The 14511-nt window shown below is 53.3% G+C and overlaps 4 protein-coding genes across 4 annotated transcripts; all 4 read right to left on the bottom strand.

Moving 5' to 3' along the window:
• Positions 1 to 400: 400 nt before the first annotated feature.
• COCSUDRAFT_60077 (hypothetical protein) lies at positions 401 to 862 on the bottom strand (the record flags this gene model as incomplete). The annotated part of the gene is made up of 2 exons (XM_005643261.1): positions 401 to 579; positions 847 to 862. The coding sequence occupies 2 exons, from the start codon at positions 860 to 862 to the stop codon at positions 401 to 403; spliced, it is 195 nt and encodes a 64-aa protein (XP_005643318.1).
• Positions 863 to 1406: 544 nt separating this feature from the next.
• COCSUDRAFT_68195 (hypothetical protein) lies at positions 1407 to 6478 on the bottom strand (the record flags this gene model as incomplete). The annotated part of the gene is made up of 9 exons (XM_005643260.1): positions 1407 to 1975; positions 2237 to 2386; positions 2752 to 2902; positions 3308 to 3485; positions 4286 to 4424; positions 4707 to 4802; positions 5111 to 5278; positions 5835 to 6017; positions 6293 to 6478. 9 exons carry the CDS (start codon positions 6476 to 6478, stop codon positions 1859 to 1861), a joined length of 1368 nt encoding a protein of 455 aa, XP_005643317.1. The 3' UTR covers positions 1407 to 1858.
• A 316-nt stretch (positions 6479 to 6794) lies between these two features.
• Positions 6795 to 8647, bottom strand: COCSUDRAFT_60075 (hypothetical protein; the record flags this gene model as incomplete). The annotated part of the gene is made up of 6 exons (XM_005643259.1): positions 6795 to 6947; positions 7276 to 7416; positions 7751 to 7884; positions 8086 to 8159; positions 8285 to 8387; positions 8545 to 8647. The coding sequence occupies 6 exons, from the start codon at positions 8645 to 8647 to the stop codon at positions 6795 to 6797; spliced, it is 708 nt and encodes a 235-aa protein (XP_005643316.1).
• A 799-nt stretch (positions 8648 to 9446) lies between these two features.
• On the bottom strand, positions 9447 to 12818 carry COCSUDRAFT_68194 (hypothetical protein; the record flags this gene model as incomplete). Its single annotated transcript, XM_005643258.1, has 9 exons — positions 9447 to 9661; positions 9924 to 10076; positions 10389 to 10536; positions 10838 to 10978; positions 11234 to 11446; positions 11660 to 11763; positions 12016 to 12234; positions 12463 to 12639; positions 12758 to 12818. 9 exons carry the CDS (start codon positions 12816 to 12818, stop codon positions 9447 to 9449), a joined length of 1431 nt encoding a protein of 476 aa, XP_005643315.1.
• Between the last annotated feature and the right edge of the window lie 1693 nt (positions 12819 to 14511).

Below are 14511 nucleotides of genomic sequence, written 5' to 3'. Positions count from 1 at the left end.
GCACATGCCTCACATATGACTGGGCATTGAATTCAATGATTGAAGTCTTAGACTGAATCAAGGCGGCCTTTAATAGCATGGCTGCCCCGATCTAGATGTTCTTGTGTACACTAGTGTACATTAAAGACAATTGACACCTCGCTAATATGTGAAAACAGCTTGCATGCGTGTGGGTGTGTTGCGCAATGCCGTGTTGCTGGCCCTGTCGGCCTTCTGATCTAGTGCGGCCTCAACACCACAGCATGACTTTGTCCTTTGGAGGATCCTATGCAATTTCTCTGACCATTTCACCTCACTTCATGCAAAAACCTGTGCAAGACCTACGAAGCTGTAGAATGTTACCTGCATCAGAGCCATGCAGGCCTTGGTACAAAATGGCAAATTTCTTCCTCCAGTTTTGCTAAGTGGTGGGTCGCATGTCGTCCTCATCAAAGTCATCCTGGAAGCTGTTGAAGAAGTCCGCGTCCACTTTCTTGTCAGGCTGTGGGGACTGTCCCAGGTCTGGGATGTCCATCAAGTCCTGCTCTTGGCCCAGCTCCAGCAGGGACATGTAGTCCCCGTTGTCTTCTTCTGATGGGCCTGAAACAGCAAGCCAGCGCTGGTGAGGGGCCAGACTGGAAAGTGCCACAGAAGACAGTGCAAGAGAATATCAATACGAAGAGGTGATGCAAGGTCCTGTCATGCTGCAGGACCAATACCAGACAGGTCTCCAGCACAAAAGGAAGGTTTCATAGGTTGAATAATCAGCTCAATAGGCTGTTACTGATGCTTCCAAGCTCAATAGGCTATAAACGCAAAGCTGATCCTTTTTGTACAGGAAGCATATCAGTTGCCAGGAAAACGCACCAGGACGCCCTCGCATAGAAGAACCATGAGGTGGCTTCATCGGGGATATGGTGTTCTCGTGCTGGGAATTTTTCGGCGCGGGATCAACCTGACTTGCTGCTCGTTGAACGTGACGGAGTTTCCTCTTCGCTCTGAGACTGCCGGACGTGTTCACCTATTCCAGCAAAACACTTTTCCAACCTGGTCTTTGTGTCTTGTGATGTATTTCACTGGAATCTCAGATGGAGCTCTGTGTCATCAAGCCTTCTGCAAAACGGTGAATTTAAGGACCCAGCATGACGGGGAAATTAGGAACCAAGAGCGTACCTGATCACTCAGCTTGAAGATCTTCGGGCCACACCGAGGATGATCTCTACAGGAAGTGGCTTCGCTTTCGTGAGTAGCCAAGACAAAATATCTGGCTATTTGATCTTCAACGTGATTCTGACTTCAACTGACAGACGGAGCAGATGGACTTGCCCTTCCTAGGGGCAACTGGGCAGGCAGAGGGCAACGTTTGGGCAAGCCTTTGGGCAATGCATTGCCCTGGCTATTCAATCCTGTGGGATGCATGCTGAACACCCCGATATGTTACAGACGCTACAACACATTGGCAGATGTCTAGAGATCCCAAGACATACACAGATCTGAAAATACTGTTAAACTCTAAATACCTGGATCGAGTCGTGACTGTAATAAATTTTTCATACCTGTACTAAACGTAGTACCAGAACACATATGCTACAATCGGTACCTTGATCTGACGCTGCATACTATGCCAGCTGACCACGTGCTGGCGCTTGCTAGAGCATGCCAAGACTGGTTGCGCCGGCGCCCCAGTTAATTGATTGATTTCTGGCAGTGTCCGATAGAGTCTTCTTCAAGGCGAAGTAAGAGCCCGGCTGCAGCTGTTGCCATGCAGATCACAATGACCGTACAAATGAAGGAATCTCTAAATTCAGACATGATCCCTTTCCGTAACTTCTGAGCTGATTCTGGTTTCCTGTGCACGTCTCTCAGAATGCAGCAAGCCTCACTGGTCCTTCTTGGGAGCCTTGCCAAAGAGCGATGCCAGCCCCTCCTTCATCTTCTTGCGCTTAGAATCTTCTCCGCCCTCTTCCTCCCCTGCAGTCGCCGCGTTTCCACCATCCTGCAACAGCACTCCTCAATCTGACAATGAGCTTCATAGAAGAGCCTCGCTGTCACTCTGACACCTTGCAGAACCTTCAAGCGGGTGCTTCCCCAAGGTGCTCCAGATTGCCACTGTGGCATTGGATCAAATGATCTGCTTATGCCACCACCGGGACTGACCCAGAATAAGCCTGTGTTCTCCCGTGTTGCACCTCTGCTATTGGTGAGCATGGATGCATGCAGAAATGCAAGACTGTGAAGCAGAGAGTAAGGGGCTCACAGGGGTAATTGCGCGGTGGGTGAGAGAGGATGGATCGACCGGGGGCGGCGTTTCCACTGTGATGACGCCAGCCCTCTTGTCCACTGCTGTCGACACTGGATCGCTCGGGACTGCTGCCGGTGCTGTGTTTACTGGCGCATGCTCCTGAGCCTGCAGCATTCATACCATTTTTGGACACCACTGCTTGTCTGCATCTCACCAAAGCCCTGCTAGTGTAGCATGAGAACAGGAAAACGAAGCAAGCTAAGTGACGAGTTTGGAGTAAAGATTGTGATGCAAAGGGTACCATGCCGATGAACTCCTGATCAATCCACAAGCAGGCATTTGTACAATTGGTACTGAAGACAGACTCTGCTGCTGCACCATTCACTGCATCCATTGGCTTTGCTACCTTTGCAGACCACATAGAGGCCCTGCTGGCATGTTGCAATTACAGGGAAACATGCACATGTGAAGCATTTTCACCATATTCCAATGATGATATGATGCACCAAATAGGGGTGCAGTGCCCGTACCAGGGAGCGGTGGCTGGGCCGCAGTTTGCTGAAGAGAGAGCGCCGCTTCTTGCGGCCGCTGGGAGCCTCCTGGCCACCGCCGGCTTCACTCTCTTCCTCCTCTGCATCGTCCTCCTCAACGAAGCAGTCGTCCCATTTCTTGCCCAGCCGGCTGCACGCCACATCCAGGGGCGCCGCCTCCAACAGCCCCTGTGCAACAAGACCACAAAGTTAGAACTCTAAAGAATTTACTTTATTCAAAGGGCAGCCGTGCCGGAAGGACCTCTCCAACACACCACAATTTAGTCGCCATACTCAGGCAATCTCAACCCAATGTCACAAGCTGCCGCCTCATATATGAAAAGGTCATCATTCCCTTATCGCCCCAGCAGTGCTTAATTGTGAGCTGACAGTCCGTTATGTGGCCTCGTCGGGACTGCTGGGCCAGCCAAATTGCGGTGGAAATATCGGATGCATGCGTGTTGTCGTCTTTGACATCAGGCTGCACCTCAACCAGCCTCTACCACATTTTCAGCCACGCATGCAGGCAAGGTTGCATGCATGCGCGCAGCAGAACTGTCCGGTCGTGTGAAGCATGTGCAGGAGCAGACGCGCCTGGGCGTTGCGGGAGATGAGGCCGTCGCGCAGCAGGAAGGGCAGCGAGTTCTCAATTGCAAAGTCCAGCGACTCGCCGTAGCGCTGCTGCAGGAACGCCTCACACTCCTCGTCCAACTCCTGCTGACTCAGCGCTCGCCCTGCATGAAAGTGAGAACATGGCTTGTAATGACTAACAAAGAGAATTTAATACTTGGTGACAAGAACCATGCTTCAGTCTCTGCGGTGACCTTTGCATGCAAGTGCTACCAAAGACTAGTAGTACCCTCACTAGTCAAAGCTGAACCCTCAAGCTTCCCAGCGCACGCCGAAAAGAATCAGCTTGTATGATTCGCAAATGCACCAAATTTATGGATGGCGGCTGATCTGAGGGCAGGCAACATCCCAAACAATGCTCAGGTGCTGGGCCTGTCAGTTTGGCCCAGGTCGCCCTTGGCCACATTGACATCTTTGCAATTGCTGTAGCCAGGCCAGTGCGCACTGGCTTCAGTCAAGACACAAGATGTCAGCATGGTGATTGCAGCGCTAGGGCCAGCCACTGGTTAGCCACCAGCAGAATTCTCTCAGAGAAGTATCAGGCCTAAATAAAAGGATGGTCAAAGCCACGCACGCCGGCGCATCCGCTGCGCAGCCATCATCACGGCTGTCCACAGCAGCACGAGCACGGCCTTACAACATGAAGGCTACCCTCAATGGGGTGAAGGCGTCGATGGCACCACATGCATGCAGGCCTTGCAATGCAAGGCCTGCATGCATGTCCAGAGTCTTATCCTCGAGAGAGATCTCGTTGATGAAAAGCATGACTCTGTCTCAAAGAAATCTTTAACTAACAGCCGCAACCTTCTTACCCTCCTTGGCCAAAGAAGAGCCATCAAGACAGGCAGAACAGCCACATGACTAATTCCCTCCTATTGCCATGTGCTACAGTGCGCGCATGTACCTTTGGTGAGGAGGAGGGCATAGGCTAGCAGGTACTCCTTGATGCGCTGCTGCGCCATTTGCTCCAGCAACAGATGCACAACGCCCTCCTGCGTGTCCATCATCTGCTCGTACAGCTGCTGAGTCACCTGGTCCACCACCTGCACACACACCAGCACCCACATCATACCTCAAACTCTTCCTCTCTAGCAGTCTACCTCAAGAATTGCAGCTGCAGCGGGTGTGTCTGCAAGTGTGCGTCCACTTGGAGACCCGAGCTGCGGCCTGGATAGTGCTGGGCTTCGGGTGGCATTCATGGGTCTGAACCATGTCAGTCTGAAGCATCCGCTGATGGAGTACCAACGCAAGGGCATAATCAACCATGCAAGCAATGCATGGTTGACAAGGCGCAGGGATGTGTGAGCCAAGGAATGAGGCCTCACCCGGGCGCGAGTGAAGTTGGCGCTTGTGTAGACCTGCATTGCGCGGCCGCCCGCCACGCTGAGTGTTGTCAGCAGCACCTGCGCGCTCATCTTGCCCTGCGCCCACAGCACAAAGCGCCCTTCAATACACCCTTCCTGGGATTGCCCAAACTGCAACCTATCCCTATGCGCATCAAAACTTCTACCCATTGCTAGCGGCCCTGCCGGCTCTTCCCCGCCCGCAAGCATCCCCCAGCGTGCTCCACCACCAATGATCGGAAGCTGTCCAGCTTAGGGCTGCCCAGGTGTTCCATAGTCATGCACCAGGTCAGAAAACCCATCTTTGTGTTGATAGGAAGGACGCTGATGCCTACATTTGTTTGATGTTCCATAAAGAACAGTCATGCGGCTGGGAGCAAACGCACCGAGAGGAGGGCGGTGAAGGCTGCTATGATGCCGCCGATGATGGCAATGGCGAGCTGGATGAGCAGCAGGGGCTTGAGGTAGATCTTCTTGTCCGGGAACACCATCTCCACGTCAGCCATCGGGATCTCCGCAAACCGCTTTATGTGCACGTTGCGCCGCTCCAGCGCCTGCATGCAAAAGGGGGCACAACTCAGTACTAATTTACTGCATAAGAAGTACATTGAAAAAGTCAACCGAATTGCTCATACATGCAGCCCCACTCACTTGCCACCTACATTCATGTGATGCCTTGTCAAAACCGCCTTCATGAACCTCCCGTCCATACAAGTTTCTCACAGGGGGCACTGGGTGCTTGGAACATGATTCCTGACTCTGCCCCCGTTGCGTGGCAGTCAGCAAGGCAGGGGATCATGGGGCACACCGGCAGAGGCACAGTGTACAAAGGAAAGATTACCCGCCAAGAATGCATACAGGAAATTATAATCAGCAGAAATTATATCAGCTTGTTTACTGGAAACCTGCCAGGCAGACCTGCAGCAAATATACAGATCAGAAACAACAGACCCACAGTATACTTCACAGTGTCCTTCAACATGCGCATATTGGGTGCTCCTCAATGACAGGTCTATTGCCAACCCCACCGCATGGCAATTTGATAAGCACCACCTAGTCAGCAGCGCCTGGTCGACAGCGCATAGGGTCATAGGGGGGCGGGGGGCGCACCAGGTTGTGGCTGCGAATTGGCTCGTACTCGGACTTGCGCTGGGGAGTGGAGGCCACCTTGCGCCGATACAGCACGACCACATCCTTGAAGGCCGGCTCCTGGATGTGCAGCGTCGCAAACATGCAACGCAGCACCGACGCCGCGTCCGGCATCAGCCGCCGCAGCGACTGCCGCTGCACCGTCTGCGCCGCGCACCGCACCTCAGCAGGGGCCAAACACATTGTCTTTCAAATTCAAATTGAATAATATGATCAAGCTGAAATGCTGGCTGCCATGTGGCGGGCGACCAGGGAACACTTTGAAAGATGACAGGGGTACGTCACATTTCAAATTCCAGATTGTGCTCTCACCATGGTGTTGTCCCTGAGCCATGCACATGCAAAAGACCAAGGAGACCTGTGACGTTGGGCGTGCATCCCAACAGGCACAAATTGAACAAAGGCAAGGAGTCACACACCTGTGCGGCGGAGTGCTGCAAGCGGGCATCCTCCTCATTTGTACCGTTGGCGCCCTTGTTCGCCGCGTGGGGCTTGTGCGCATCGGCAACGCTGCGCGACAGCTCAATGCTATTGTCGGGCTTGACGCCTGTAGCGGGGGGTCCTTTGCCCAGGCTGTAGCCTTTGTCCCCAGTAGAGTCCCCCATCTCCAGAGCCACATGCAGCTTTGCCTGCGAATCCAGCCAGGCCAATTGTTTGTGCGAGACTGTTTGGAGACTAGAACCTGTTTGTTGCTTGTACCTTCATGTTTTCAAAGTGCCAGGTTTTAAGTGACCACATTTTTAATTGCACACTGCCTTGCTTCGTTTTGTTATACCTGTGGCTTCAGACTTCAGCAGGGTGACATCTTTCGGCACTCATGTGACCACTTTGATCCCACCGATCTGGACACATTGCATGCTATGCCTTTGATCTGTATTTCCTCAGCAGGGCGAGTCCGTCACATGCTGGGATCATGAGATTTCAGGAAATGAGCGCGTCGCAGGAGTCAGGGAAGGAGGTGGTCCGCGCCTTGCGCTTGAAGATGCGCGTGTAGAGCGCCTGGAAGGGGTCCACCAACAGGTACTGCACCAGCAGGTCTATCTTGTCGTTTATGTACTGCCCCTCAGCCCTCACCTGCAATGCAACACAGCAGACCCTCAAGACCCAGCAGCACACCAGCGTTTCCTTTGTATAGTATCAGAAGAAGGCTTGATGGGCATGACCAGGACTGGTCACTCGAGGTGCAACCCAGACGTGTGCGCTGCTAAGCACCCCTTTCTTGGCCTCTTCTATGAGCTACAAAGGCAGCGCAGAGAATAGAGCAGGCAAGGAGTCCATGCATGCATCGGAGCGGGTCACACAATGGCATCAAAACTGGCAAGGAACTCCCTATAACATGAGCACAGAGCTTTCACAGCAGCCAGAAAGGGAATGCAGTACTGAGCAGGAAAAGGGCGCGCACGGTGGAGATGCCGCGGTGGAAGACAAGGACGCGGTCAGCGATGGATGCCGCGCCGGCGCGCTCCTCCTCATGGCTGGCCCAGAAGCGGTGCAGCAACTCTCCGTCCATGTAGTTCCAGTTGACCTCCACGGGGCTATTGAACTGTGCGCATGAGCAATCTTTATGAGCTGCTGCTCTAAACTGTGTCTCAGCACACATGCTGGGCCTACCCAACCCTTGAGCATCGCCCCAGCACAACCGCGTGACATGCCGGAAAATGATCACGTATGTCACGCTTGCATGGCATGCATGACAGGGTAATCTGCAGGGCAGGCGTGTTCGTTGGACCATTGGGGCCCATCAGTAGTGGTGGAGAGATGATGAGGCTCACAGCATACTGCTGCCCCCCTTCACAGCATTGCACTAGCTTTGCATGCACACACAAGGGACATTGATGGGGCCTATAAGCAGTGCTGGAAAGATGGTGGGGGCCCACGGTGAACTGCTCCTCCTGTGCGGTCTCCCAGTCCTCCTTGCTGAGCAGGCGGAAGTGGGAAGCCTGCATCAGCTGCCACACGTCCTCCATGAACGTCATCTCCATCTCGTCCAATTCCTCCTCTGTTGGGCCCGCTGCACAACCAAAGCATGATGAGATCTCTCAGCGTATCTTATAGTAACATGATGCATGACCAAGCATGCTGTATGACCGGGTGCTGGTTGGACAGCAAAGCTTTTGCCTGCTGAATGAGGAGAACAAGAGGAACGAGCTGAGCGTGGTGAGCATGGTGAGCTGAGCAATGTGGTTGGGGTGCAAATTGCGCAGGGCCTCACCAGAGCCCACGCGTGCAGGCACTTGCCTCCCGCTGTCAGCAGCTGCCAGTTTCAGGAAGTTCTGGTTGATGCGCCTGCGCCAGTGGCACTTGTCTTTGCAGTGTGTCTTGGCGATGCTCAGCATGTTCAAGACGCATGGGACAAACAGCAATGGAGGGGGATGCACAGCACCAAACGCTTCAAGCTTTGCCCTGCTCACCTCCGGATGGTTGCAAACTCGAATTGCGAGATGCTGTCTACAAGGCGGGCCAGCTTGAGCACGCTCTCTTTTTCTTGGCTTCCTTTGGATTTCGTGATGCTCCCTACAGGTTCAACAGGTACAGTTCGTATTCTCTTAACAACTATGTTATTTGGGGCCAACCCTGCTGTAAGCACTGTTAGGCATCATGGCAACCCTTCATTTGTGCCTCCCTTTCGTTGCAATCCTTGCCAGTGTGGGAGACTAAGTGGGTGCCGTACCCAGCAAATCATCTGTCAGAACCTCTGTGGGAGTTGAAATATAGCGTTCTGGCGGCACTGTGAAGTACTCAATTTCTTTCTTAGCGGTATTCTGTGAAGCCATGGTGACGTGGTGTTGACCCAACGAACTAACGTCAGTGCGCACCCTCAAGATCAGACTGTTAATTACGCACTGACTCAATATGCGTATGGACCACAGCGTGATTCAGGCTCAAGAAAGGGAATCTGCAGCTTCTTCTGCTATGAGTCGGATGGGGCGCTGCAGCGCAGCTGCTGCGGCCAGCTTCCATTGAAGGGGAAGCTAGGGAAGCCAATTGTCATTCAATCCCACCAGGGGAAGTAACTCTAGTAGAACTAGAGACCTAGATGACTCTTGTTCTCCTAGAGTTACTCCCCCTGATCTCACAGGTTGCCAGTGTATCGCACAATGATGTGGAATCCTGAATTACAATGCCTTTGCCAAAGGTGACCTCAGCTTGACATCCGGCTTGCAAGCAATCGCTGATCATAATCGGTCATGACTCAGCTATCGGACATTTTAAAACTCGAAGCCCTGCGTACAGGCCTCAAGATTGATCAAAACATATTGTATCCATATCATCTGATCTTAGGAGATATATACTCAAGAGGCTATAATTGTTTGCTAGTATCACCCTATTCTCAAACCACCACTTTGAAATGGAACATAAAGGCAGGTCAATTAAATTCGACACCATTCCTGCCACTGCGGCAGCGGCTGTGTTTTGAACACATGGCAAGATCGAAAGAGTCTTCAGTGTTCCCATCTTCAAGTTTTCATTCCTTCTGCGGCTGACACCCTTAGTCAAACGGTAGATTATTGCCGCGGTGGACTGCATGCCTACAGCCGAAATCAGCTTTTAATTCTCTCTGACTTTCAAGGCCTAGCTGGCCTCACTCTTTGCAGGCATGTCTGCCTGTCCCTTCCCATCTACGCTGGTTTCCTGGCCACTGCCATACAAAGCAGCCAAAGATGAAGTCTGCAAGAAAGCCGGCAGTGCCGCCGGCTTTGCGGCGGCAGCCGCCCCAGCACTGGGCTCCTTCTGTGCGTTCTGCACACACTCCTCCAGCTCAGCCTTTGCCTTCTTGGCCACATTCCCTGCGATCCACAGCCTCCTCTCAGCCCGCAGGAAATCGCAGACGTGGTCGTTCCCCTCCACGCAGCTTACACATGAGCGGCCCTGCTTGCCTTTGAATGCCTCACTCACAGAGGAGCATGCTGCTTGTGCTTGTTCTCTTTCATTGCAACTCGTGGAGTACTATACCAAGAGAGTCTCACCAAAGTATTGATGTTGCATACGACGAAAATGATAGAGAAACCAAAACTTCAGGCAAGCACAACAGCAGAAAATGAATCTCACCGGCAAGTGAGGGAGCGGCTGTCGATGGTGCGGAGGGGCCGGCAGCCCCAAAGCCGGCCGGTATGCTGATGGGCGCGCCAAAGCCGATGGTGGTTGCAGCGCTTGAGCCCATCATGTCCTCCAGCGAGCGCTTCTGCTTCGGCGCCGCTTCATCTGCGCCGCAGAATATTCCTGAGCCGAAGTATTGTTGTGTTGTTGTTGCACGATCTTCAGTTGCGAGGTAGCTCTGTCCCTCATCTCTTGCGACCACAATGTCAAATGTCTGCAGTCTATCTTTGTGTACACCTCAGTGAATGCTGCCTGAGCAGCCATGTCGCAGCCACTGTCCCAGTGCTCTCATTCTGACACCACATCTGGGGCGCCGCTATGCGATAGATTGGTTGCAAAGATACATGCATCCCATGAAGTCGCACACGGCACTTCAAATGTGGCTGCTGGAAAGCATATTGACGTGGGGATGCGCACCAGTGGAGGGGGCGGCTGTGGCGGAGATGGGTTGCAGGTTGATGCGCTTGCTGCCGCGGCCAACAACCCCCAGGTTGATGACGCCCCCTGACGGCTGCGCGCCGGCCGCCGCTGAGCTGGACCCGCCGCTGTCCCTGGCGCTGCTGCCCTGCGCAGAGCTTTAACCTGTCACTGCCATTCCTGCCTCAGAGACCTTTGCCCAGGCTTTGTCAAAGCCTGGACAAAGGTGCAAGGCAGAGGCTCCTTCATTGGTGTCCAATCTTGTATGACGATGGGATTCTCTGATCTGCTCATAGTCGGAGACAGACACATCCATAGAGCTCGCAACTCTGAAAAAAGCACTCTAGCACAGACTGCTACGCATATATACCGCTCTACCATTCGCATGATCTCTGGCATGCCAGGTTAAAGAGACTGAACGCCACTCTGGAAATAAAAAGCCAACCCACCTGCGCGGAAGCCAGGCGGGAGAAGGCGGCCTTGAGCGCATTTCTGGTGGACTCATTCTCGCGCACCGCCCCCTCCAGCTCTTCAACCTTGGCAGCCAGGTCTCCCAAAACGCCCTTCAGATCAGCTGTCTCCCTCTGCGCCTGCGGGCACCCACAACAGCTCAAAAGACAATGGTGACCCCATCTCAGCTACCTGCAACTGTCTGAAAGGATCCCCATCATCGATGTAAAGCTCCAGGACCCCAACCATTCTCTCCGGCTTCAATCAGCCCAGTACTTTTCTGCCCCAGGAGCTGCCTAGACTGCTTGAAGCTAAATACAGCAGCACATGCGAAGAACTGGTGTGTGCTGCCGCCCACACGCCTTACAACTCAATTTCTTTGAGGAGCGGCTCACCGCCAGAGCTGCATCCTGCGCAGCCGGCGCGTCACTTGACCCGGCAGGGGCCGGCGCGGTGGCAGCGGCGGCTGCCGGGGTGAGGCTGGCGATGCGGGCGTTGCAGACATCAACAGCCGCTCGCGCATGCTTGAGCGCGTCCTCGGGGTTGTCCAGGAAGTGCAGCGTCAGCGACAGCTTGTAATGCGCCTCCGCGATGCGCCGGTCGTCGAACTGCTCACAGTGGGCATGCATTGCCATTTGTCAGACCTATGTGCCGCAGAGCGTACTGCAAAGTGTGCTTTCGTGCCCCGTCACACCCAGCAGTGGTGACTCAGGCAGGCTCCGAACCAATCGAGAAGTGAGCCCACAGAATTTGGGACATTGGATAAAAGGGCCACTGGCAGACGTGACACAGTGGCAGAGTTGATCTGTTTGCGTACGCACTTGTAGGTGGCGTTTGAGAAGACCCAGCGCCTGCTCGTAGTCAGTCATGGCCGATTCAAAGCGTTCTGTCTCCATGCCTAGGTCTCCCAGTAGCATCAGCACATCTGCTCCCCCGTTCACAACCCTCCATCAGCCTCATAAATTTTCCCCATTAGCGGATGTTGCTGTGCTTGCTTCATTTAAATTTGGCCACATGCAGGTCTCTGGCATTGTTGGCAACGAATCTTCTCTTTTCCAGCCATGTAAATGTTTTTTCGAGGCTGCACAGTGGCATGTGAGCACGGCAGCTGTGCAACCCCAAACAAAAGCACATGGCGGGGAAAGCTGAAGAATGAAAGGGCAGTAAACACCGTCACCTGCCAGCTGCAGGGGCTGGTCTGGTGGGCAGATGGTGCGCGCGACCTCTAGCATCTCCCAGGCCAGCTTCATGTCATCGCTGTCGTCTTCCTCGCTCCCCTCTGCATCTTCGTCCTCGTCAGCATCCTCCTGCGCATCTCCTTCCTCCTCCTCTGCTGCAATGTCCTCCTCTGCCATCGGCGCCTTGCCCTTGGCATCCACATTCTCCTTCTCGTTGTCTGTGCAACAGCCTCAAGTGCATCACGCGCTGTCCCGTTGCACAGCGTGCAGACAAGGCACACTGCCTTTTGCATTGATGGTGACAAACATGCTCCTTTTGTTGTTTGTGCAAGTCACCGGTGCTTCAGGAACTGCCCTAATGCAGATCGTGCAGGTCCCCATAGTTGTCGCTGTTCATAAACACTTCAGATGCTGATGTCAAGGGGCAGGCATGGGAGGTGTCGCACCTTGACCTTTGCCACGGCCCTCTTCTCCAGCCTCCTCTGCGGCCTCATCTTCATCCTGATCCCTTTCTCGTGAGGTCTTCTGCAGGGAGGCTCCAAATACGTCGGTCTCGGCTTGGGCTTTTTGGAAAAGCGCCTCACCATAGCGCTGATAAAACCTTGCACACTCGGGCGCCAGATCTGCGCAAGACGAGATTTTCAGTCCTGATTGCGGCAATGGCCGCTGTGACTCATCAAGAATGGTCTCCATCCACAAGCATTGCTGTGCAACCTCAGGTGTTACCAGAGGAACACTGACCTCCGTGTGCATTGATAGCATTCTGTAAGGCTTCTCCCAGAAGTTCCACGGCGAGGTCCATCTTGCCATCCTGCAGAGTATGAGGCGATGTACGGAAATCAGAGATAATACAAAAGTGGAATGCGTCGCAACTCCATCAACGGATCTGTTCATAAGAAAGCTCAAGGATGGGCTTGAGCGATGTGCCTGCTTTGCAAATGGATCCGCACTACTCACCCGTAGATGGTGGATACCCTGCTCATATGTTTCAGACACCTTTTGAAGCTCCTCTGCTGTTGCCACTGTTGATGGACCAGCTGAGTCAGAAGCCATCGGATCCAGGAATTCACCCCGCGGTGTTTCCTTTTACACAGAGGCGCTTGGTGACTTATTTGCAGCAACCTTTCACACAGCACGTGGCTGTCTTGCCTATTTCACATCAGTGATGGCCAGCACTTCCAATACGCAATAGGCCTTGGAATCGCTCGACTTTGGGATGAGCCGTTGCAGTCTGATTTCGGAAGCAGATTCTACCCTGACGCTGACGAATACTGCTCTCGCAATCTGGCTCCCCTTTTGGCACTGACACTGTCGCCCAAATCAAAATTTTGGAAGTGGACCGTAACTCAGTCATCCCAACCCGTCAGTGACTCATCGCTGGGCAGCAAATCTCTCGCAAGAAATGCGCCACGTCAAAATTCCCACATCTGTTCCCCTGGGTCACTTGTGAGGTCAGAAGGCTTCCTCCCATGGGGGAAGGTTTAAGAGTCTATATGGGACCTCAGACTGCTGTGATATCATGATGATCAATGATCAGGTCGACCTGACATCTGGCCCACATGGGACACTATCACAATCATAGTAAGCATGCATGGCTGGTAGCTGAACACAACGCCAGTCACCGTGACTCACTGAGTGGCACTTGGACTGTGACTGTGCCGCGAGGTGAGTCACCGCGACGCCGTTACTGCCACCGTGGCCACCAGTGACTGCAGCATTCGCGCAGCTCCGAGTTGCCATGCATGGCCAAGGACTTGATGGTTTGCAGCTGCTGTACATGTGCATGCACTGCATGATTGCGCAATGCAGCTTCTGTGTGCACTGTGCCACCTGATCAGCTCTTGAGTGCCACTGATCCATAGTGAGAATGTATGATCATATGATGTGACGATACACTGGGCTGCTGTGACAGCACTTGCCACAGCCTGCTTAGGGCCCACCAGGTATGCCCGTAACACATTAAGTGGACAGTATCAATGATCCCTCACCCAGAAACCAGCGTATTACAAACCACGGTGAAGGATCACAAGTCATCCCGGTCCCAGGTCACATTAAAGTCACCCCACAACAGACACGTGGCATGGCCTTGCTAACTTCCTTGCCCATCAAACCCCCCAAAATGGTAAAAAAAGGTCAAGTTGTCGTGCAAGAGGCACTAGGTTCAAATACCTCAATTGAGGAGATCATGCGCATGTGTGCCCAAGTCTACTATGCCCAACATAAAACACACTGTACAGAAACAATCCCCAAAGCTACCGGCCGGCACGCCTTGTCAACACAAAAAAATGGAAAAGCCGGGTTGCCATTGCAGTAACATGTTCAGTGCTCCCACTTCAACGATGCCTCATCAGGATAGGAATAACCGGTCCAAATCACTCTACCCCGTCATGTATAGCCTTGCACGGCAACAAAATCCATCCAGGGCCACAGCCCACACTTGCTGGTTAGCCTGGAAGCAATTTTTGTAAGAGAGCACTTCTAGGAAGGGATGTCCC

The sequence above is a fragment of the Coccomyxa subellipsoidea genome (genome assembly GCF_000258705.1).
Source record: "Coccomyxa subellipsoidea C-169, whole genome shotgun sequence".
Lineage (NCBI taxonomy): Eukaryota > Viridiplantae > Chlorophyta > Trebouxiophyceae > Coccomyxaceae > Coccomyxa > Coccomyxa subellipsoidea.
The sequence above is the reverse complement of the archived record's forward strand: the minus strand, read 5'-3'. Positions and strand labels throughout refer to the sequence as shown.